General features: G+C 42.7%; 2 protein-coding genes and 1 long non-coding RNA gene across 3 annotated transcripts; 1 reads left to right on the top strand and 2 right to left on the bottom strand.

Moving 5' to 3' along the window:
* Positions 1 to 86: 86 nt before the first annotated feature.
* Positions 87 to 10,919, bottom strand: LOC135503317 (uncharacterized). The gene is made up of 18 exons (XM_064796843.1): positions 10,539 to 10,919; positions 9,852 to 10,049; positions 9,057 to 9,305; positions 8,721 to 8,945; positions 8,056 to 8,307; positions 7,717 to 7,938; positions 6,991 to 7,227; positions 6,462 to 6,559; positions 6,000 to 6,150; positions 5,237 to 5,473; positions 4,530 to 4,742; positions 4,034 to 4,264; positions 3,433 to 3,651; positions 2,727 to 2,957; positions 2,286 to 2,507; positions 1,812 to 2,078; positions 1,297 to 1,509; positions 87 to 961 (listed from the first exon to the last, which is right to left on the bottom strand). Exons 1-18 carry the CDS (start codon positions 10,606 to 10,608, stop codon positions 510 to 512), a joined length of 3,987 nt encoding a protein of 1,328 aa, XP_064652913.1. The 5' UTR covers positions 10,609 to 10,919; the 3' UTR covers positions 87 to 509.
* Positions 10,920 to 15,069: 4,150 nt separating this feature from the next.
* Positions 15,070 to 16,970, top strand: LOC135483577 (tetratricopeptide repeat protein 14-like). The gene is made up of 4 exons (XM_064764548.1): positions 15,070 to 15,151; positions 15,645 to 15,690; positions 15,893 to 15,973; positions 16,345 to 16,970. The coding sequence occupies exons 1-4, from the start codon at positions 15,113 to 15,115 to the stop codon at positions 16,470 to 16,472; spliced, it is 294 nt and encodes a 97-aa protein (XP_064620618.1). The 5' UTR covers positions 15,070 to 15,112; the 3' UTR covers positions 16,473 to 16,970.
* A 5,153-nt stretch (positions 16,971 to 22,123) lies between these two features.
* Positions 22,124 to 24,561, bottom strand: LOC135483621 (uncharacterized). Its single transcript, XR_010446349.1, has 3 exons — positions 24,462 to 24,561; positions 23,073 to 23,197; positions 22,124 to 22,680 (listed from the first exon to the last, which is right to left on the bottom strand). It is a non-coding gene; the product is annotated as an uncharacterized LOC135483621 (long non-coding RNA).
* Between the last annotated feature and the right edge of the window lie 646 nt (positions 24,562 to 25,207).

Here is a 25,207-nt window from a genome sequence, read left to right as displayed (position 1 = left end):
ATTTATTCATCTGGGCTGTGGGTCAACATCGCATCCTCGACTTGGAGCCATCCTATCAGATTGGCACTGTACTCTACACGTAGTTACTCTCTAGTTCAAGCTGAAGTGATAGTCTCACAATGTGGTATTCAAGAGTAAGGTGTTGGACATCAGAATGAAGATCAAGAACAATAAAGGCAAGTCTATGTTAATTCTAGATGCTACGACTGTTGGTCATTTGATTATTAAGCATACATCTAATCTGCTTCCGTGGTGTACTAAATCAAACTAGACAATTAAGCAATGGGTTTATGTTCTCAGTCCAGTTCATTCTAGGGTATCGCATATTTTCTCCTGTGATGATAATAATTAGGGCACATCACGAGCGCCAGGAGATTTCGATCTTTGACAACAGGTAATAAAACAAGGATGGTGAGCAATACGCTATTGAACAAGGTGCTCGTTTTTACACACGTGCTGATGCATTCCGAAGATGCGTATTTTACACCCGCATGACCGCATGTCTATTTCTAAGGCGTTGGCGAGTTTACGTGCCTGTTGATGACACCAAACATTTCGACTTCACACAAAGTGAGCGGATCATTGATAGCAGGCGTTTTGAGGATAGTTACGTAGCGCCCCACAAGACCCTTTGGACATTCAAACGGGATGACCTGGCCCGGGATGATGGTGCCGTAGAACGTGTTACAAACGGTGAAAGCCACAGGTTGTCGTTGCGTCGTTGTGCTTTGCGTGGTCGTTGTACCTGCCGTGGTGCTAACCGTAGATCCTGTGGTTGCTGTCGTAGTTGTAGCAGCAGTTGTGGCTGCAGTAGTCGTTGCTGCAGTTGTCGTCGAAGCATCTGTAGAAGTGGATGACGTTGGAGCTGCCGTGGTCATGTGGGCCTGGTCGGCGATGGAGTTGAGATCCTCCGGGTAGAAGTCATTCGAGACCACCACTGTCATGTTCTGCATCTTTGTAGCTGAAAGGAATAGGTAAGTTTCGTTTTAAAGTTTCTCTGAATAGAGTATTCGCGTGATTGGATGTTGACAGTTTCTGACTTTATCTCTAAATTTGTATCTCAAGCGGATTACTTAAAATTTTAGGCATGTGCTACGAAACACTTTCTTGACACGCAAAGCTCTGTGATCACAATGTCCCCTATACGACTTCAAAAGATAGCTTATTCAGGGAAGGATTTGACTCGATGGGGTAAGTTGCCTGATTTCCGGCTGGGCTCCCATTAGAAGTTATAGAAGAGACAGTTGCTTGGTTGAACTGTCAAATGAACTTGGGCGGGGGGGGGGTGCAACCTACCACTTGCATTGGCAGCAGTATATACATCGACTCGGCTCAGTTTGTAGACTGCGTTAAGGTCGATGTTCCACCATTCAGTTTTCCCATTTCCTTCGGTCTTGCTACAGGCAGAGTCTGGCTTGATTTCCCTTTTCCCATCGGCCGCCATCCCCGATGTACTAACTGCCGAGTAGTACGCCAGTGATTGTAACGTTGGTCCGAAGTACGTGCCATCTAAAACGATTCAGATTGGAAAACTTCAGGTTTTTTCTTGATAAACATGTGGAAGGTATTACACACACTATCCTCTCTTTGATCAACGTTTTCCTAGCGTAAAATGCAAAGTTGGGAATGTCAGTGGTCTTAGGACACATTGCTCAGAGGAAGGTTAAACAGACTAAATCTTCTCTTGGGTCACCCTGCGGAAAGATGACCATATTTTCCCCAGATGCTAATTCATGCTAATTCATGCAGGTTCATCATTTCCACGCATCTTCTTCCCACATGAACACATCTTCAACGCAAAGTATACTTACCGATTTTCTGCTGCTCGAGAGAAGTCTGCTTGGAGACCGGTTTGCCATACACCTCCACCTCACAAAGCACCAATGGTTCATTCTTGGCGCCCTCCTTAATGACAAGGACATGTCTGCCACTAGCTGCGGGAGGACACCGCAACTCCTGGATGTCTAAACCACCTGCTGTCTTCCTCTGGTCGTTACAAAGGCGGAAATAGTTACTGTCAAAGTCGAAAGCATTGAACTGGTCCATCAAAGATACGTAGAACTTCCTCAGACGAAATGCTGCATGAAAGAAAATGTTTAGTTACATTTTATGACTTAGACAACACACAGGAAATCACCAAATAATGGCATTTTGTTGATCAAAGGATGAAATATGTAACACAGACTCTTGGTGGAATGGTTTATGAAAAAGGATGAGAACACTGCGCAAAACGGTTCTAACTAACCACTGTGATGACAAGAGTTAATAAACAGAATAATGCACACCGCAACAGTCTCCTCTGTTTGTAATAAAGACACTCTCAACCACATAGTCGTCTATCAGATTTGCAGCCCACCATTCCCTCTCTTGTGTCCCCGCTGTTGAAGAACAGGAGCCGAACTTGAAGTCATTGTTGTAGACTCCGTCTGTGGCACGAGGGGCGCTGCTGCTGAAGCTCGTCAGAATGTCGGTGTTCATGAATGCACTCTTGCCATGAGCAAGGTTTTCTGGAAGAAGAAAATCGTGGACACATTAAGGCGACTGACCAAAAGTTATTGAAGTGATTAGCTTTATGTCTATTCCCTGGAGATATTATTAAGATACTATTCACAAGAAACTATATGAAGACGATCAAAGATGATGTCAACAAACACAGTTACACAAAAATGTAGTTTGTGACGAAACGTTTTTAACATCTTGGTCGTGAGCCAAAAAAACAATCTTACTTCGTGGTTGCGTAGCGTAGACCTCCACCTCGCAGAGAGATAGTGGAAACCCGTTATTTTTCCTGACGAAGACGTATCGCCCCTCCGCCTTCTTGGGACAGACCTGGGAGCGGATTTCTCCTGGCCCCATCTTCTCGTCTCCGTTGATACAGATTTCGTAAGGCACTGCGTTGATGGAGTGAGGTGAAAAGGCAGTGGAGACAAGAGCCTGGAAGTCAGCGAGCCATTCAGCTGGAATATGGAGACGGCGGCTGTTCTGTAGCGTTGAGTTTTGAAGGGCAGAAATACAAATGGAGATTTCAAACACTCCAGAATAAACTAGTACCATGTTCTAATTCTATCTTTACTGGCTGGTAAATGGTTTGGATGCTGGCACCGAATTCTTTCGCCACTTCCCTTGTACAAGAATTCTAGACTTCGAATCTGGTATAATCGGTCATTAAGAATACACTTTATATCATGCGTGGTACAGCATGGCCATGATTAGGTGCAGGGCGTCATATGGACAAATGAAACAACAGTGCTATAATGGTGGCTGAAATATCATTCAAAGTATCGAAGTTTCATCAACAAGATTATTTATGTAAGGATATGGTTACACCACATGCATTGTGTCAAGTGATGTTTCGATTACGAGTGTTCATTCCGAAAACAAAAGAAGATAATTTCATGCAACCCTTGTTTGTTTTTTATCCAATACCAATACCTCTTTCGTCATCCCTGTTAACAACAACCATCCTCCTGACGTGATAAGTATCTAGTAGGTCCACGCTCCACCAGGTCAGAGACCCACTAGGGGTCAAGGACATGGAATTCCTGGCAGGGTCAGTGTAGCGGAATCCATCCACAGCGAGGCGGGCGGAACCGGAATATCCGGCAGCATCGGAGTTCTGCGCGGCTGGTTTGTCTTGGGCAATGTTAGTCCCTGAAAGTAAGACACATACATCCGAAAGCCACGTTTACGATATATATCGCATGGGGTCATGCGGGCAAGTTGTTGTTGTGTCTAAATGTACCTACATGTAGCTAAGCTCTGGAAGCGGCACAAACTGTTTCAAATATCAAGCAGTTTGAAAAATATTGAGAAGAGAGCTGAAAGTCAATTACGACATTATTATCTCTATGAAAAACAAATCACTAGAAACCTCCATTCAGCTGTAATATGAACACGATGGAACGCTGTTAAAATAATACATTTACCACGGACAACAATTGTAACTAAATACACATCTGCAGCAATGATTTTGGAGAAAAAAATTCCATTATACCAAAAGCTGAAAAAGCACCAAAGATGAAATATTACTTACTGACTGCATTATCTGGGTAGACCTCGACCTCACACAGCGAGAGAGGGTAGGCACCGGGTGTGGACAGGGCTAGGTATCGACCCCGAGTGCCCTTAGCACACTGGAAGGTCTTTATTTCGCCCTCCTGGAAAATACCCTTGAAGTGATGACAGGTTTTGAAGACATTCTTTTCAAAATTCGTCGAATCGAATTTCTCGGTTGTCAGGATGGAAATATTTCTCATCGTCTTTTCTGCAATGAAAGAATTGTAGCCATGCTGATAGTGTCAAACATGCCTTTGGCAAAATTACCTCATCACAGGGAAGTGAAAGTCAACTGGTTGGATCGCCGGATTCCTGACCACGATGTTGGGGTTTGACTACCCTACGATTTTTGCCGAATTCAAACATTCCCCATCCCCCAAACAGTCAGTGAAACCGAAGTGCCTGGAGCAAGGATTTCGCCCGTCCAACACGGTTAAGTGAAGAAAAAAAGAAAACTGAGGCAGTCTACCCACCACAGCTGCCTGTGCCTGATGTGATAATGACTGTTCCAATTTCTTCCCTCTGGCCTAGGTCAACACTCCACCAGTTTTGAGTGGTCGACGTCTTGGTCTCCGAACACGAACCGCGGCCCATCACCGAGTCCCGGTTGCCGTCCACAGCTCGTGATGCTACGTTGGTTCCATTAGTAGAGCTCTGTTTGACTACCATTTGACTGGCAAGGTTACCTTAATGGGAAAAAAGGTAAGAGCATCAAAGTTCTGCCATTGATCCTATCATAACGGTCCCATACAGGTTTTAGCAAGTACCGATGTCTCTATTATATAGACGAATTTGCTGTATTAAGTAGCACTAACTTTTATTCTCTGCTGTGATTTAACAGGACTTCTACAGTTGTTCTGCTTAAACCAAATGTTATTTTACAAGTGTTGTTGCTATCCTCCTTCCACTAGCGTAGAAAACCTCTTGATGCTCATTGACACCTTGGTAAATGGACATCACATAATGGAATCATTCTGTGATATCCACTAGACATGCAACAATCGACCGCACGATATTTTCTCTGTGCAGATGCCCGCAGAATCTTCCCTGGCATATGCCTGCAATCAGAAAATATGTTCCTAAATGAAAGATAAAGCGTATTTTCTAGCCTGGAGCTGTGTGTTATCCCCGCTCAAGTTAAATCCGTATCTTACTGGCAATCTTTAGAAATCATTCTTACCATCATACTCCTGGCCGTAAACTTCCAATTCGCAAAACTTCAGTGGGGCATTCAGGGCGGGATCCTTTTCTATCACCACATAGCGCCCCCTGGCGGCAGGCTTGCAATGAATAAACCTGTGGTGGCCTTTCACCATCGGTTCCTTCTGCGTGTGGCAGGTCGAGAAGGTATTCTTGGCGTAGTTTGTCGGGTCGAATGATTTGGCAACTTTTACCTTGAAGTTTTGAAGCTCGTTTTCTGAAAAAAGATAGTTTTTCGTCCTGGGTATATCAGAGCCAACAGTAGACCTTGACCTGTGGACAGTGCCTGTGTATTTTTACTTGCAGTTCCTGAGGTGCGCCTATTGAAAAGAACCTGAACTGAAATTGATGGTAGTGCAAAGTTTCGGATATCGGCGATGGAATCTGTGGGACCCAGGCTTCTTGATAAATTGATTAGGTTCAAATCGCATGTGATGTTGACGAATATGGTTCATGTTAATCAAAATTTAATCATGCCAATGATTTTATAACTATGTTGTGAAGTTGGTTTCGAATTCGGTACGAATGAGTATGTGACAAAAGACTCCTTGAAAGGGCGAATCGGCTTTAGCAGTAACTTTGGCCTCACAAAATATAAGTACCATCCCTCTATAATTATATTAAATAAAATTGACTGAAGGAGAAGGTGAAAACCTGCTCATATGCTAATCGGTATCAAGTTATCCATACACGTAGCATACTTAAGACTTCTTCTTCAATGAAAGCCTATTGCACATCCTTACCAGCGTCATAGCATCCATGTATCTCGACTCTAAAGCATGATTTAGTCTTCCAAGTATAAGGATAGAAACGGATTCGACGAGCCACAATCTCTTTTGCGAGCCAAGTCATCCTCACTCTACTGTAGTAATAATCAACACCAGGCAAAATAATCTAGAAGAAAAACTGAGAATTCGAATACCAATGAATGTAACTAATAATAACGTAGATATTCGAGGAGTGCGGGAGCAAATAAAGGACGATTCCCTTTTTTACTTCTTGGCAATTTCAATTAGCAATCATGGGAACTGGAACAGTCCGAAATCGGTGTGTACTTGAGTTTGTAAAGTTCAGTAATATGTTCTATTACATAGGATCGCATTTTAAAGATCAATTCGGATCTCCGATTTCTTAGTGCCTGGTCGAATGCAAACTATTATCAATTGCTGATGCTAGTATTTTCGAACGAGAAAAAACTGTCTCACCATAGATCCTGCGGCGTCCTTATAACCTGTCAGCGCGCCACTGGCACTGGTGCTATATGCAATTGTAAACGAGCTGGTATAGTAGTAATAATAGGCACCTGAAAAAAGACAGTAACAATACTGTCGTTTCTCTTTATCACAGTACATGCACTTATTTGTATTTGCCCTCAATTATTTCGTGTGAGTTATTTTAAAGTGACCCGGGATGGTGCAAATGTCTCTAGTTTGAGTTTACCCCAGAGAGTCCCCACATGTAAAGGGGTCATTGCTAAACAATAGATCTTACTATTTAATAGTCGGTTGGCGGAGTGATGATGTTATCTATTTACAGCTGTCGCAAAATAACAGTTGTTATGATGGCATGTACAGCTTGTGATGGTAGTGACACTTGTGTTATTAGATGCACTGGCAATGTCTTTTTAAGATTCCGCACAGTTGCTTTTCTTAAACATCATACAACGCAATTATAAAGACAACTCCTCGTGTCTAAAGGATCTTGTCTAAAGAATCTTGTCGGCCCTGTACGTACCCTGAAACGTAAACCCAGTTACAGTTGCCAGTTTTCCAAGGTCAATCTGCAACCAGGATTTCCGGCTGGGGTACTTTGAACACCACGAATCTTGCCCCCTCTTGGTAAAGGAACTCAAGCGGACACTCTTCGCGTAGTACTTGTAATAGTAGTAGGAATAGAAATCGGATGAGGTAATAGCGCTGTCTGGGATGGACTTAATGTCATTGGCCACCCCGAGGTTATTGATGCAGACGCCTGAAGGATGGTAATGAGAAATGTACAAACATTTATGAGTATGATGGTGTATGAGTATTTTGCCGGGGATTTTTAGTGCGTAGGAAGCGAGATTTCCGGACCATGCACCTCCTCCTTCTCCATACATGTCGTGTGCTGCTTACTGAGCACGAGGAATGGTTTTCTCCTAATAACTAGCAATAACACTTGGTTAATTTTAAATCTGTAAAATATTGTTAGCATCAGTCTCAATAAGTCACATGATTGATCACACCAGAGATAATCACAATAATCTATCACAATACATTGTAATTAGTCAGGTTGTATCAGTACCCCGATGCAGCCGCTAATCGGAGCTATGGTGTCAGATGATGCATGTCCAGGTCTCCTTTACAGTCCATTTGATTGGACCTCTAATCATCTGCTGTCCTTATTGATGCATATCAGGATGGACGGGTAACGTATAGGTGCTCCCTGCAAAAACGACAATTAATACAGGTATACTCTTACCTTCGGCAGACTCAACTCGTGAAAAGATGAGAATTTTTCGCACGATGTACGTGTTCATCAAGTCCACCGACCACCATTCTGTCTTGCTAGTCCCCGGCGTGGCGATGCATGAACCAAGTGCGAAGACGGTATTCATGACACCATCCACTGCTGCTCTCGAAGCCTGGCTCGTTGTGCCTATCTCGTCTATCTTCATTGTTGGCTTCATGTATGCAATATTCTCTGACAATGTAAAGGCGAAGCTTTAACCTGGTGAGGTTAAATCTGTATAACAGGTACATGTATCACTTTAAAAGTTAACAGTTTACAACATACATAGTTATGGTACTGTTTACTCACCTTCTTCAATTTCAGCCAACACCTCAACCTCACAGAAGTTATATGACCACGCCAAAGCGTATTCGCCCTTGATGTAGAACATGGCGATTCGTCCCACTGTCTTTTTTACACAAGCGAACTCAAACTCTGCCTCCCAGATGAATTGAGTCTTGGCTCTCCGGTAGCAGAGCTTGTAACCATTATCATTCAAGGCCTGAGCATACGTTTCCTCAGCGACACGGATCTCGAATGGGTTGGTATTGACCCTGTCAACTGTAAAAGAGATGGCTCATAAAACACTATAAACTATATACTTTTCGACTTCTCACATCCGCTGGAAATATTTTTATGTGTTTCAAGTAGATGTGCTATATGGAAGGTCGTTTTTATCTTCTTTCTGCTTCAAAAGGCCTGATTCCAAAGGATATTTTCCCGCTGTAGTCGCCGTGATTCGGGAAAACTACACAACCAAGGACCAGCGGTTATTTGGCGATAAAAATTTTAGGTTGGTCTATTGAATGATAGTTCCTCGATCTTTCCAACAAACACACCAGCAGGTTACTTAAATTACTAAATACCCGCTGTGGCAAAGCGTAGTTTCCTGCGTCGGCTGCCGCAGTGGGAAAGTGCTCTAGTTATTATAGGTCTTCAGAACAGGAATCGTCATTAAAACAACACTAACTTACTGCAACATGTTTCGAGTCTGTTGGAAATTGCCATCTTAAAGATCCTGTAGGTCCTTCCAAGGTCAATGGCGAAGTAGTCAAATGTCTTCATGACGTTACTATTTGAGTGAACGCAAGAGTTAGTGCTCCATTCACAGCCATGTAGACCGTCAACTCCTCGACTTGAATAAGCATAATCTCCGTAATTGGTGCCTTGCTGCGTCAAGCGGTACATTGCCCGGTTTTCTGTAACAAAAAGATGACCCGCAAATAAGATATCGACTGGGCTAAGCTTGTGTCCATTATAACTTATACTACACAAGTATGCAGTTTACAGGCAACTGGATCAAGACTTACTTATAGTTCCCTTTTCATAAGCTTCAACTTCATTAAAGACGAGCGGTTTGACATTCCTCAACTTGGTAAAAACCAGATATCGTCCAGGACACAGGTTTTTGCATGTGTACGTTTTCACCTCTCGTTGGACGAGAGGGACGCTGCCTTCAGAGGCGCATAGTGTCATCGGATTCTTCCAAATGTCGTTCTTGTCGGTGAAGGTTTTGGCGCACCAGATTGAGAAGTCCCTATTTGCATCTTTGCCATAGCCTGAAAGGAATTAGAAGGTTCAATAACAGGAATATTAACTAAAACTAAAAATCGGACCTTGGTCCGCTATCATATTACTTACAACTTTAATGCAAGCCCATTTCATGTAGCTGATTTACAATTATTAATTAATGAAAATTACTACGAGTAGTTGCTATACTATATTGTATGGCTTGCTTGCTATACGATGTTTTCATCATCACGAAATTGAGTGATGCCTTTTTAAAAACCTGGGGAGACTAAAGCGAGTTGGAAAAAGAGACCTTGTTCCCCGGATCCCACGGCAACTGTGGGTTTCGAACACGAGACCATATGTGACCGCTTGCAGAGAGTCCGAGCCTCTAGATGACTGTGGCTCATGTGTGCTACTATTATCAGGGTTTTTTCGTTCTTCTGGATTCTAATGCTTTTTAAAGCATTAGAATTAAAATTTGGCTCAGATATTTTGCTCAGATACATGTACATGAATATCACGTTATGTTACAACCGATTATAATACAGCGCTAAACATCTGAGCAGTTATTTTTAAACATATTTACTGCTTACTGTTTTCCGTGGAGGTTACGATGACGTGGTCGATCTCAAACACCTCCAGCAGGTCGATGTAAAACCATATAACCTGTGGTATGCTGACCCCAAAGTTTGTCTTGAAGTACGGGCTGTATATGGCGTATCGCCTCCCTTCATTCACGTTGATATTGTTATAGGAATTGGGAAATGTTGGCTTGTAAAGGGCAATGTTATCTGAAAGTCAGAAAGATAGTAATCGCGATATGTTGGCTTTAAAAGGATAATGTTGTCTTAAAGTCATCGGGATATATTTATTGGCTCTAAGGGCATTGTTGTCTGTAAGTATAAAGAACATGTTATAATACAACGGCAAGAGGCAGAGCGGGCGGCATGGTTTGTATTTGCCAGGAAAGCAATGCGTGAATAGCCAAATCAAGTTGTCCATTGAGGTGGTCATTGACCATATTTACGAAAGCTGAGCCGCGAATCTATTAGGGTGCCAATTATCTCAGAACTAAAAATGATATAAGCTACATCAGAAGGTATCGGTACAGTAAAGTTTTAATTGTATACTCATCGTAAATGTCTTTGTTGATGATCTCTCACAACCGTGCCCCATCTACGATACTATTCAATTTGAATATGAAATTCATCAAACCATTTGTTTTTTAACAGAATGTTTTAGAGTCAAAAACGTGTTTGTGCTGATGATTTATTGCTTACCGGGCCTTCGTGTCGCTCCCTTCACTGCTGGCCAGCAAAGAAGCAGTACGAGGAGCAGCGACTGCAGCATCCTGCGTTATAGGAACCGATTCGCCTAGCGCTTTAGTCAGATCCTGTTTCCTGGAGAAATAACTCGGATACTTGAATTCAACAGCTGTCGGCAAATCACTGGTCCTAAACTGGTTCTCAAAATGTTCCGTACCACACGTTGATGAGCTAAACGTCCATTCCTGGTACATGTAAAAAATGCCCTAGTCACTACAGAAGCTTTTCATCACAGGTCCTGAAGTTCTTTAAATTTTCCGTTCATACATGTAGTAAACCGTTCTTTTCTTATGAAGTGGCCACCGCCGTGGAGACGAAAATGATTAGGACTCGCTCCTTGAATGATTATCCCGACATTACTTGCAAGAAGAAGGTGTACATGTAGTATGCACATATTCATATCATTTTGCAGATTTCGACATTTAAGGGATGATATTTCTAAATTGGATTCATTATTTTCTATTATATTCTGAATCTTATTTACTGGAAACTATTGAATGTGTTGTGTCGCTGGAGGGGGCTTTGAGTGAGCTTATTAACCACATAGGGGCGAGAGATTACCAACTACGGTTATCTGCTGGTCAGAAAATAACAACTAAAACAGTTGCACTATAACCAAAACTTATACCGGTCAGCCTCCAAAAGCAACTTACGAAAGACGCTACATGGTTGTATAGGAAGAAGATGGTCCAAGTCCCTTTTTTATGATTTTGGGTTACATGTAGTAAAATGCACATATATATACATGTAATCGACAAGAGCGTAACTCTTCAGGTCGTGTGTAAGTAACAATGATAGAGTTTGACATTGTCAAAAAGCCAAGTCAAGAATTGGGCTTTGCTGACCTAATGAAGGCTTTTTTTCCATTAACCTCGTGATTTTTACCCATTCTCTCGAAGTGATCGATCTACTTCAGTACTGTCGCAAAACGGCTGGCTTCAATAGTCTATTGGTGAACTCAATCATTGAAAAAATTTATTATTCTTTTCACCACTTCCGTTCCGTCTGGGATTCTTGCACGATAATGAAAAAAGCGCTAGTTCTGATTCTAAAGGCCTACCTGTACATGTGTACTGATCATGCTCATAGCACAGAAGTGTATTGCCATATTTCGAGAGAAAAAATCGTTTGTTGAGAGGCCTTTAAGCCATTTCGGTAAGCCCCAGTGGCTTATCATCTTAGATTTTCATTCCTTTCTAAAGAATATCCAATTTTATCCACCCGCCGAAATAGCTAATCGATGCAGTGGTCGGAATTTATCATTCATAGATTAAGCTTTATTTATTAACTTGGTACTTTGTCTAAAACTGGCCAGAGTATGAAAAACAAGGGATTCTGTAGAAAATGCATGCACTGGATAGCAAGATGGCTTAGCCTGTTAATTATACGTCCAGCGAAACCTACAAACAATAAACTTATATGAGTAAACTGAAGTCACCACTCTTTTTATTTTCTCATCAAGAGAGATCACGTAATGTAATAAGTTCGGGAAAACGAAGCATCCAATTGGTAAACATAGACATGTAGCACGGCAAGCAGAGTCGAAAAAAAGATGGTTTCATATGTGTGCGATGGGTCATTATTCGAGTATCTCGGTCCTGTTGCAATATCAAACGGTTCATTCAGTTTCCGCTGCCTGATTCGTTTGTTTACATGTATCTGACGCTTTCTTACGCAATTTTATCAAACATTGCTGTATCATTAAGCAAACGAAACCACTCCAGGACGGAAAACCGGTGACGGAAAACCAGCAATAACTAGAGTCAATATGAAGTTATGTTACAGTATCGTTACTATGACATCAGTATAACTTTGCTTCCTTTACCAAGTTTGACAGAATTAATGTGTCCGAACACTTAATACAAGATATTAATGCAGATGGTCAATGACTTCTGTTACACTTTACATCGGCGGAATCGTAAAGGTAAGTTGTTTCTTGGCGAGCTAACAAAATTCATGGCATGGTAATTTATCCGGTGGACCAACTTCATGGACGGTGCTCCTAACGAAATAGTACGACCCAGCCTGTATTATTACCCGCATCGATTCGACGACGAGGAGCAACCGCAAACATTTTGTTTTCCCCGTTGTTGGCTCATGATCACCGAGATAATTCATCGTTTTAGGACAAATCTCTCTCTTCAGGTCCGGACATGTGGTTCATGCTGGCTTTACTTGCGGTGGCTTCTATAAGGAGTACCTCTGGTGTAATAGGTATGATAATCATCTGTTCGTCATACTCTCGGGTGGGAGGGGGTTGGTGGGGGAAAACTGTTACCATTAGCGAGTTCTTCTGCAAATCTGAAAAAATATATATATGCATTATATAGATATCCAAAAAATGCCGACAGCCAAAATCATCAGATCATCATCGAGTATCAACTAAATCATCAGCTCGATAGCTTCGAGCAACCTTTTTAGGCATTGCAACTGAATAGAACACCCTGTACTTTACATGGTTCATCACCGGGTTACAATGTAGGCTACTTCACCGTGTACTGTCGTGTAGTGTCGTGTATTCGTTCTTATGTTTTATGACTGCATAGTAAATACATCCACATGTTTTGAATACTTTTGACACGGTGTATTTTTCTCGTAGACCTTCCTGGTTATAGTTGGCGACAGGGTGACTGCCCCGGCAACGACATAGCAGTATTCACCGACTGTACCGTTTATGAATGTGCTCGGATGTGCTCGAAAAGTGGCGAATGCGTTGCATTCCAGTATCAGAGTACCCGCGGATGCTGGCTGAAGAACAAGTCTTGTACATCTGTAGTGTTGAAAGACGACCCGCATTTTAGTGTACTGGACAAAAAAGGTGGGTACGGTGTTCGGTGTTCGGTACAGTACGGTGTTCGGTGTTCGGTACGGTAAATAGCAAACTGGGAGCAGCTTCGCCAATGGTGTACCTACAAGTTGTTGATGAAGTTTGGTTGATGATGCAATAGGTTTTCTACTCCCCATATTTTGTATACGGATACACGTATTTCTTGTTGTTTCGGTTGACTCTATAATTAAACTCTTTATGCTATATGAGAGCAATTCGATATGCGGTTTGTTGTAAATTTCAACATCATTTCTTATTTTCAGACACAACCGTCGCCTCTGTGTTATTCTTCAGTGTGCCCAAGCCTTCGATCGGAAAGGTTGTGGGGGTTTACACAGTCACCAGTATTGAGGAATGTGCTCTTCGCTGTGCTGACAGGATTTACTGTTCGGCATTTGGTGTCGATGGCGCCCAGTCGTGTCATTTGATAAACACGTTACATGTTGATACTCTTGGGACACTCCCTGCTCTGACATCATATGAACTCTATGGGAGTAGGGATACTGGCGTCTAACGAAAGACGGTTAACTGTGCCTTTCGTTTGCCACATTATTTATCTTTCCGTCATTTGGCAGGTTTCGCAACCTCTAACGACGAAGTAGAAACCACGAAGGTCTGTCGTGTTATCACAAGTCCGTTCTTATTCATCTACACGACATCCCCTCGTAAATCATCTTGCCGGTATACAGTCGTTCGAGGAATCGGAGAAATGTTTCTGAAAAGTCGTCAATAGAGTGCGTACATGTACTTCGTTGTTTCATTGCTCGGGGGTAGCAAAACTTGCATTATTCGTGCTCTTGGCTTCAAGATGGTTGTCTCACCACGGATAAATACATGGCATCCGTGATCTCACCAAATACCAAAGGTGTGGAGCCCAGTTAAATGCAGGCCAAACTCGATGCAACAGCCGAGGTTTTGGGCGAACTGACAATTCCCACCGAGTTTGGTGGGACAACCAATACCTCCAGTTCAATCTAATTTTCTATCTAAAACACCTCAAACTTGACATATTTTTTGGGCACAATCCGCCGAGAAACTAGTGTAGATGCATTTTATACGAGCCCTGAATTAGAACTTACGGTAATCCTAATATGGCCACCCGTGGATAATAGTTATTGTGCGGATGAGCTTGAGCTGTGAATAGTAGACTAACTGAAGGTGATACACTTTACCCGAGGCTCATTGAGTATTCAACAGGAAGTTACCGTTGTTTGAACACCGCTGTGTCAGGTACATGATTATCGAATGTTTCAAACGTTTTGAAACGCAGTTTCCGTTGGGAGAATGGCGTGTATCAATTAAGCGCTAACAGTTTATAGTAGTCCCGGCTTGATCGGTTGTTTATAAAAATATCTACTGTAACAACAATGTTGCCGTCTTCTGTTTGCTTTTGTGTGGAATATCCAATAGTTAAACTTATCTGTCAAATAAATGAAGTATCAGTGGAACGAAATACTTGCAAATGAAGCCGGGTAGACAATGCCTGCGTTCATAACACAAACACGACAAAGTAGAAATGCAAATGTAAATATAGTTTTAATACCAGTGGCCATTAAAATAATGGAAGAATTACTTGTCAGATCGTAACTTGTTGACTTTACTTTAGGCTTGGATTTCAGATTGGTATATATATACTGAATGATAGCACCCATTGCTAAGTCTGTTTTCGATTTCTTTGGGAAGAGACACCAATTATTGCAAGATGCGCGTCGAGCTGTTGGCCGTATTCGTCTTCCTTGCAGTAAGTAAAAAAGTAGCACGTTTACTGCATTCAAAAGATTGGATGTTCCATATACTTTATGGCATGTATTGTGACCCATAGACAGGTTTCGCAAGCCTTACGAGGGGCAACGAACGACTAAGTACGAAGTACATTGTACATGTAATGCTTTTTTATCGACGATCGGTTTTCTCCAAAGTTATACGCGTAACGTTTTGATAAAACATCTTCTTCTCAAATTTTACGGTGGACGACAAAAGACTATATGCGCATTCGTCACCTAAACGAGACTGTTCATCTTAAGATTGCTAAATACAGGCTGTTAATACTGGCTCAAATAATTAAAGGAAAGAATTAAATAAGTAAAGACTGAAAAATCAAGTTGCCTTGGATTCGAAACACAGAAATGACAGCGACTGTGAATAAAAAGCTGCACTTAATTGCTGTGCCGGTCTCAGCAGCAGCGCTGTTAATCTTGGACAGTACCTGTAGCTGTATCGTCTCGATTCTTTAGGTGGTCTGTGTAACGTTGGGCTGGTCCGATGGCGTGCAGGACAGGGGTAAGATGCGTCGTAGATGAGCAGGATTCGGCCGACGGAGACATGTTCAACTCAGATTTCTATCCGACTCTGTTAGTACTGTTAAACCTAGATACCACAATTGAATTTAGTGGTGATGCTTCATGTGGCGGCTCATGTTGGCGAGCTCGGTTGTTATCATTCAATAGCCAAGTTGTCACTTTATAGCCTTTTTGCACTCCAGATGTCGAAATCACAGGCCTGAGAAAGCGTTTGAGAAGAGCAGCCAACAATGGTGCCCAGTCGTCGAATTCAACATCATCAAGTAAAGATATTTTATCAATTTCACCAGCTACATCTACATGTTCGTGTGTTTTCCCATGAGACACGCAGATACTTCGATATTTGGTCTCAAAAAAAGCTCCAGATAGGATTCTTGCTTGCACTTCAGTAGATGCTACTCTAATTAAAGACAAAAGGCATGGCATTTTTGTCAAAACGACATTTTCTATGCTAAACTGATTCTTCATCCGAATCTGTTCCTACGTTCATGGTTTGATAGACTTAAGGAAAGAAAACTCACGTTTTCCAATAATCAAGTTGCATAAAATCGCAAATCTCTCAAAACTGTCAAAATGCACTATCAAAGGACATAATGAGTGTTCATGTGACATGTACGTGTACTTTAATTTTCAGAGAGTTCTTCCTCTAGCGCCAGTTCTAGTAACGAATCTGGTAAGAATAAGCATAAGAAACAGAAGAAACAGAGGGGTAAGTCAAGTTCCAGCCCCGGACACGCTAAAGCAAAGGGGAAGAAGAATTAGATTATATATTGTACACTGGAGGAAAGCTATTTTTCGGTAGTGCATCCTGCAGCGGAAAAGGTAGAAACGACCAAAAGGATACATCGGCATTTTGTATACGGATGACATTTGAAGTGGTTGCGAGGTCATCTGATTGACTCTCCTACACGTATGGTACCTGTAGTATATCGAAAGAAATTGAAGTGTTTTGTAACATTCGATCTCGATTTATATACCCTGCGACTGCATCGACGAAATTTATTCCAATTTACCTTATCATCCATGTACACTCTGGATAGACACATCAACGAATTAAAAATTACATGAAAAACATAATTTACCGATACAGTACACATGTAACGATCTAAACATGCTACATGTACATTTAAATTGTTGCTTCGAAACATTGATTTGGCGATTGCAAATTACATATTATGCGATGCAATTTCAATATCATTCCTGTCATAGCTACTTTGACTGTTACTTGTCATTGTCATCCCGAATAAAGCATTTCTGCAATTATATTTTCGGTTCAATAATATGATTATATGAATACCGTCATATGGGGTGACTTTGAATAGTGGGGTTACTAGAACATCCCTCAAGAACGTCCCAAAGTTTCCCTCGTTCAATATGTTTAATTCCAGTCTCACGTGACCTGTACTGTCGAGGTGGTGTGAGAATAGGGAGTCTTCGCAAATCCGCCGGAACACTAACGGAAACACCTCCCGAAATGTTCGGCCTCTCATAACGATGTCGAACAACAGGATAGGTGTTCACGTTGACGTTTCGAGTGCGTTCGCGAGTGTATGTTCGATCATTCGTTGGAGAACATCCGTCTCTGTACCAGAACAGGGAGTCTAATGTGTGATACCAATGGATCCCTATAATTAGTATGTAAATTCGTCACATTCTATAAAGGTGGCGAGGGTCTGTTTCTTGCAGCCATGCGGTTTACATGCACTTATGCGTTGAAGCCCCAATCTGACTATGTCGAAATTCATGTTGACGTAAATCCGGGTTACTAACTGTAGGACGTACCTCTTCTTCTCAATCTTGGCTACTTCCTCGGACAGAATGGCGATCAGGAAGTTAATCAACAAAATGACGAGAAAATTTACAGCGTAAACATGGACTAACACGATGGGAAGTGGTCGTCCAGAGTTGCCAATACTTGTGTCCAGCATGTTCAACATGATTAGAAAGGTGGCGTAGTAACTTTCGAAGAACGACGCAAAGCCAAACTGTTCGGCGCAATAATATACTGCAATCGAGCTCACAGCCTCCGCGGTTGCGCAGAAAAACAGCACGAATATTGTGCAGAAATGCAAGAAGGTTTTCAGACACCTGAAGATGCCCATAACCATGTGACCAACCAGTGGTAATATTTGGACATAGAATAGCAGCATCCACCAGAAGGTCACTTGGATGATTAGTCGGATTATAAAGGTACCTTCTCCGATTTGTCCTGAATGTATATCTGGATTAGCAACCACACAGTAGATGATGGTTAGGATGTTGTTAACGCATTCTATGATCGCAAACTGATCGTTCCGAATCAACTTAGGGTCACCTTTTCGTAATTCCTTTGGGAGAATGAACCGCGTCCTGATTCGCGGCGTTGTTATCAGCGCCACAAAGACAAGAATCCACGTGATGAACGTAAGTAGTATGTAAGTTCCCACTAATGAATAAAATAGGATGCTCTTCGTTCTTGGGGTAAGTATCATACTATTGGCACTTGTTTCATTCCAGCCTTGATTTACGCATTCGTTTTTGTCGATATTTGGGTCGAGGTATCGGAAAGCGAACACCATTGCCAGAGTGAAAATCACTTGTACACATATGAAAAACCACATGTAACGAAACTCCGCTGCGGCCCACTTTCTAAATAAACTGTGGTGTAGAACTTCCAAGCAGCCATCTTTGTCAACATCGCTCTCCCTTATATTATTCGACAAAAGAGTTAAGGGATGAAAAATGCGCCGAGAGTCCTGAGTATAACTTTGATATTCGGTAACATTGTAACGATTCTTACGCGACATAAGAGACTCTGAGACCACGGACTTGTAGACGTCTTCAGTTTCGATGATGCACAACAGAAGACGAAACGCGGAAAGTTTTGCAGCGAGTTCTAGCGGGCGAAGACCATCCTCGTCTTCAGCGTACAGCATCCGTTTTCTTTCAGAAGGTGTATTCAGTATGTGAAGTATCTTTTCATAAACAGCACTGAGCGCCCGCTCTCTATCGGGTTTGAAAGCAGCAGCAAGGCATAGTGCGTGAACTACGGTCATACCTTTCTCTTTGGCGAAGAGATCCGCACCGTATTCATGCATAGTCTTCACCGCTACAACTTGGCCATGGATCGCGGCGTAGAAGATCGGTCTTCCGAAATCTACTGGCGATGAACTGGCTTTATCTTCAGCACTCGTCTGATTTGGTTTCTCAACTGTTATTATCGTATTCAGAAACGTTGGTATATGCGCTGGGTAATCCTCCAGCACGTCCGAAACATTGTCCTGTGTAATTGACCTCAGAAGCCTCCGCTGCCACGATCTTATCCAAGGCATCGACATTTTCGTAACTACTGGAGTCATTGATTCTACAGCCATTCGCGTCATCGAATCCTGTGCCTCGTCAGTCACATCTGGAGCGGATGCCGTCATGGTCAATGATGACATCCTGTTGCTTCTCTGTACCCACCATCATATTTACAAACCATTTGGAGACGGAAATAATGATTATCAGGGATAAATCATACTAGAACGCACGTTAGTGTCAGTCATTGATGATTGTTTCGCAAATATCATATAACTTCGGTGTTTGTTGGGTTGGTGGTGACCATGGTTTCTGTCCACAATCAACGCCGTGGTCGTGTATCGCATAAAGATTGGATCAAGTTGCTGATGGGTTTTCGGCGGTCCGTCGATCTCACTACACCCGGGTCACTGCATCGGTACGTAATCTCTGAGATAACTCGGGGCGCAAAATAAAGATTTTATTGAAAAGGTATCGTTCAGTACTGATGCTTAGACAATTGAATAAGGATATTACTGTCAAATAACAGAACTCGTTGATGTCAAACGCAGACAAAACATCGGTATCGGGTATGAGAATATGGCTCATGACTGTTCACGGGACTCGGTGATGGTGGGTAGTGGGCGACTGTGTTGTTCATGAATGTATGCCCTAGAGGCATCTCCTGAGGAAAAGGGTGCTGGAGACGCCAATTGATACGAGGTTGGTAATCGCTCTTTGGAACCTGCTGCAAAACTCCGCATTTCGCCCAATGCTGTACATCGTCGAAACTGATGAAGAAGACCGTGTTAAAGTTAGTGGTCTCACTGTCTCGAGCTCAGCTTGTCTTCGAGTAGGGTCTTTGATCCCGGTGTTTCAAGACAAATACTAAGTCGTTTCCCTATCTGATTCTTTTACTGGAATCGAGCACCCCCATACTAGAAACCATGACAAGAACAAACTGCTATACGACTCCGTCACAACTTTAGTCAGTCCCCTTCACAACCAGCACGAAGACATTATCACAACTCAACCAGATATCAGGCACAGTACAACCAGGAGTATATGACACAAAAACATGGCTAGCTAGACGTACCACACTGGTATATGACTCCTCCATAACTCAGCGTACGTGGTACAACCATGTCCGACAAGTGGTGTAACACACTTTCGGGACGTAACGAAGGGTGAGTTGTACAGTTCGGCTTAAAAGACCGCGACTCGTGTCCGACAAGTACTAAAAAAAAGTTTCACTCTCCTGTCACAACAGAAAGTTGGATACCTAAGGCCAACTAAGATTCTTATGTCGAATGAAGCTAGCGTTTGAAGCGCCTTTCCAACTTCCTGGGATACAATGTTCAAAAGCAGTCAATCTGGAAAATGCCCTCGGGCATGTTTCTCTTAGTATCATCTTCTTTTTGATGATAGTGACTCAATGAATTTATTCGAGAGGCATGCTGTGAGAAGCCATTAACCCACTCAAATGTTATTCGCCTGAAGGGACACAACGATGAGATGCTGTGCGGGCAAGGGTGGGACAGCGACTCCAGACAACAGGTGAGACGTGGACATATTCACCAGGACTAAGACACTGTCACAACTTAACTGCAAAAGTACTGTTGGATAAGGGACCACCATGTCCACTATACTAAGACACTGCAAAACCTTATCAAAAACAAGTCTGACATTGCAACGTCCCATAAGACCGAGAATGCTTCCACGGCAGGTTGGCCATGTCTTGTATGACTACCGCAGGCGTCAATGGCATGTGCAGTTGGATCTCCTTCGCATTTTACCTGTTTACTGCTGTATTGTATACCCCTAGGAGGCCGACAACCGGTACTGATAAAACATTGCACCTTAGGTTGTGACTTTGAGATCAAGATACTCCGTTGACGCTCAGTGGAATGCATTGGGCATACACCATGTACACTGAGGAAACCACCATCCAGCATAACCCGTCAAGCTCTGACCTGGACCGACAGGGAAGAGAAAAAGGGGATCTCGAGAGTGACATGACGGCCATGGGTCACTCTTCGGAGGATCTCGAGGGAGAGGATCGCCTTGGACAGAAGACGATGGGGGAAACGTGCGAGCGGCCAATGCTCTCGGAGGAGTGAAGGGCTTTAGTGAGTAAGTGGTTGTGATTTTGCAGATATGACCGGTTGTTACGTTCATATCGACTTCAGCACTACTTTGGCTCTGTCGAGAATGGAGACTGCGAGTTTGGACCATATGGCTGTGACTTTGTCTTTGCGAAATAAGTTAACAGCAAATCTAGGCTGCCTGTCCAAGACTGTCACAACTCTACTACATCAGATGTGCGACATTTAAGCCCAACAATTACTGAGATGCTGTCAACGCTTCACCGTCTCCAACTTGGACTACGACTAAGAGTCACAACTCACAGCACATGGGTCCGTCACAACTCTCTCACCACCATGGCACAACTCGATCCATCGCAACAAGTTGGACATAGGATAACTATGATTGTCCACCTGAACCACAAAATGCATGGGCGTAGCTGCAGATGTAGCACTGTTGTTGACTCCAACTAGATTGTTGGTAACACGTGATGCATTTCAGGATCTTCCAATCCCTCCTTTACAGTGCGTATCCATACATGTAGACGGTTTCCTTGTGAACTTGTGCCTCCAGTTCATGCTCCCTTGTACAACCAGTTGGAACATCCAAGTTTCGTTTCGTTGTGCACATCACAAGGTGGTAAGCGAACATGAAACAGGGGGAAAACTGCACAATTGATCTGTTGATAGATTTGCCGCCTGAGATCGCAGAGGACTCGCTTCCTTTTAATCCTGCAAGTCACTCAAGCTGCAAAAGAGTCTACCGAATATTGGGGACAAATAGAGACTGCAGTGACCCTGTGGGAGAAGTCGGGTTTACAGGATGTCATCAGCTGGTTGGTCACTCTCACTAGTGTCGCTGTTTGTGACAGTTAAAAGCATTTGAGAAGACGGGCTAGATTTGTGTACATTCCCTTCTGCGGTGTCTCAGAAAAAGTACCCAATACGCCACAGGGGCGCTGCTGTTGCCCATTGGTTTTTGAAAGGCGTTATCACCCGGGAAAGACGTACCAAACTTTGTCCTGGCTTAGGAATAGACCCTTCTGACGGTAGTACAAAGAACAACACTGATTGTGAAACTATCATTCTTTTTTTTGATATGTTTAGAACAAATTTAGATATTCAACGTCCTGATACATTGGTCAAATATCATGAAAAGGTTTTACAACAAGATATTCTAACAATAATCTGTACGTGGGCACCTGTGGGAACAGGTGGCGCTATACAGTTAGGTAGGATTTCTATTCCAGTGGAGTAGTAGGAAATGTCCCTCTGGCAACAAGTCCTTCCCTGTTGGTTGGTGTACATCAACACCTTAGAGATTAATGCGCATAATATATTCATCAGTCCCCAGAACACTATATCTTAGGGTATTTAAAACTGTCACATGTACACTCATTCATCCTGGATTGTCCCTACTCTTTTGCGAAAACACCCTACGGAATGCTATATCTTTGTTCATTTCTGTTTCATCTATACATCCTGATTTATAAGCACTCTAGGTCCAGAGTTACTGTTCGTCACCATGGAGGACTAGTCACGATGCCGGTAGAAGTAGGACAGGTGGCTTGAATACATCGATGGAAGGATGCCGGGTTCAGCCGCGGGAAGGGAGTCAGTCCATCCCTCTGAAGATGAGAGAAAATATATCGATATAAGGGTTATGGAGTGTTAGTTCAAAACTTATTCTAGCGCAACTGGGAGCAGACTTGCAGATTAGGGAGAATAGAAACAATTATTCAATCGTCATTTGTATTTGGTATGCCCCAACGATCAGTCTCCCCATCTAATATGTGAATTTGTTCTGCAGTACGTTGTTTGCGTGGCCCAATGATTGTACACGGATTGCATTTATTAGCCTGATGAGTCTATCGAACAGACCATCACTAGACACCCGTGTTTCTCATTTGGCTAGCTGTTTCTTTTGCTTGCACGGCGAAATACCATCAACTGCATCAGGGGAACTTTTTCTCATGCTAGCAGAAGTTGTTTTCTATGTACGGATTCTACCTATTCCTACCGGTTTGAGCTGCTGGCCTAGGACTGCTGGGCACTACCACTGGACTGCTGGGCACTGCCACGGAAGACTGACAACCATTCGTCCTCTCACATCTCGTGGATCAGACTCATCCTTGGACTAAGCCTCTGAAATTATGAGACAGATCAAGGTTAAGGTGGATTTCAGGGTCATGTTTACAAAAATCAAGATTTCCTTACCATACTTTCCAACAAGGCCAAAGTTTCAGTTAGCCAATCACAATCCAAGTTTGAATAGAATTACCGAATCTACTTCCTTGGCAATAACATGCTGACCGCTTTTGGTATGCCTCCTTACCTTTAAATCACAAGAGATGCTATGCTAGCAAACAATAGACTAGAATGATCGCCAACCGCCTCAAAGTATGTTGGATCAAACATCCCACAGGCATGGGTCACCCAGTAAAAAGTATCATCATGGTTACATTTGATATTGTTTGAATGATTAACTCACTGTATTCAACCTGCGTTCATTTCGCAGTTAATGTATTAGTTACCACTGTCTGCCTTAGAGGGGGCAGAATGGTTCTGTTTAGACAAGAAGTCTCTCCAACAGCCACAAGTATCTCTTCTAAAACATCACAGTAACACGTTCGACCCAGGGAATCTGTCAGCTGGCTGACGAGTAGGTTGGGAATTGTGTATGATCAGCTCTCTCAAAGACACCCAAGACAGGGATTAAAGTCTTGTGTTTATAAGTTACCATTGTATGCCTTAGAGGGGGCGGAATGGTATTGTTTAGACAAGAAGTCTCTCCAACAGCCTCAATGAATATTGGATCAACGGCACACAGGGCCTCCCAGAGATACCGTCAATGACGAAATATGACTGGGCCTTCTGTAAGATTAGTTTCTCCGCCAAACACGGGACTGAAGGATTAAAATCTTGTGTTTATAGGCTAACAAATGCAAACACTTTCAATGAACCCCCTACAAGAGACGAGTGGCTCTTCGTCTCCCCGACTTTGACACCCTGCTACGAACATATCAATAGATCAGCCAGCGGTCCTTGATGTCGCCGCGTGGGTTACGTCCAGTGAAATTGTTTGCAATTGTCAAGGAACCACGATCTGACATCCATAACCAGCGTATTCCCTATTCATGCCAGTTACAGTCGGGTGCTACACCACAGTCGGGATAGTGGAGCCAAATGAATGATTGTTTAAATTTAAAGCATTTTTGTAAGATCATATGACAAGGTTTGGAGGTCAAAAGCCTTCCAGTCATGCACATAAGTCCTGCCTTACCATGAATTTGCGACTGAAATTTCTAACTGCGCAGTTCTTTCTCGGCTCGACTGCATGACTTTTACAGCAATAAAAACCTGTTGAAACCAATTCAAACAATTATCAATCTTAGATACTGGGCCCTACCTTCTGCTGCAGTTCTTTTAACTTGATTTCCGAAATGTTGAAGGGAATTTTACCTTTGAAATCGGAAAAACTTCTCCAGCGATGTTCTGCGCAGTTCACTCACACACCAACTGACTTGCGTTCAAATCAACCGAGACCGATCATGACCAAAGACAATACATTGTCGTCACACCATGATCCGGGCACTATTCCTCTACCCCGCGAAATACAGGCCGGCGGCTTAGCGCCAACTTGTATTGTTATGTCATTAGACCAATTGAATGGTATTGTCAAAGGTGGGTTTGGGCTATTGCATAACATGCACATGAACGGAGCTATATGGCCATAGAAATATATACAAGCCAGGTTTCGCAAGGCTTATGAAGAGCTGCAAAGGGCAAAGTTTGTAAATGCATTTCATTGGTGATTTTCAAAAATTTAGCCGATTCCTCCCACAACATAGGACAAAAGATTATTTACGGGTGTCGCATTAATGAATTAGCTTAGGACTAGATTACTCCATAGATCCTTGCACTTCGTATTTCGTCAGTCGTGTAGCTGCCGAAAGCTGCATATTGTCGAAATCACACACACTGACTTGAACTGACAATGACGTACATTAGTGTGCATTTACCATTTCGGCCAAGGCCGTACGGTGTAGAGGAGGAAACCGTACTCATGGAAAACGTGCCCAGTCCTATTGTATTCTGACAGATTATGATTTGGTTCTATCTGTGGTGGCCCTTCCCGCCAAAGCTAAGAGAATC

Source organism: Lineus longissimus, chromosome 2, assembly GCF_910592395.1.
Source record: "Lineus longissimus chromosome 2, tnLinLong1.2, whole genome shotgun sequence".
In the NCBI taxonomy this organism is placed as follows: Eukaryota; Metazoa; Nemertea; class Pilidiophora; order Heteronemertea; family Lineidae; genus Lineus; species Lineus longissimus.
Note: the sequence above shows the minus strand (reverse complement) of the source record. Positions and strands in the feature narration are given on the sequence as shown.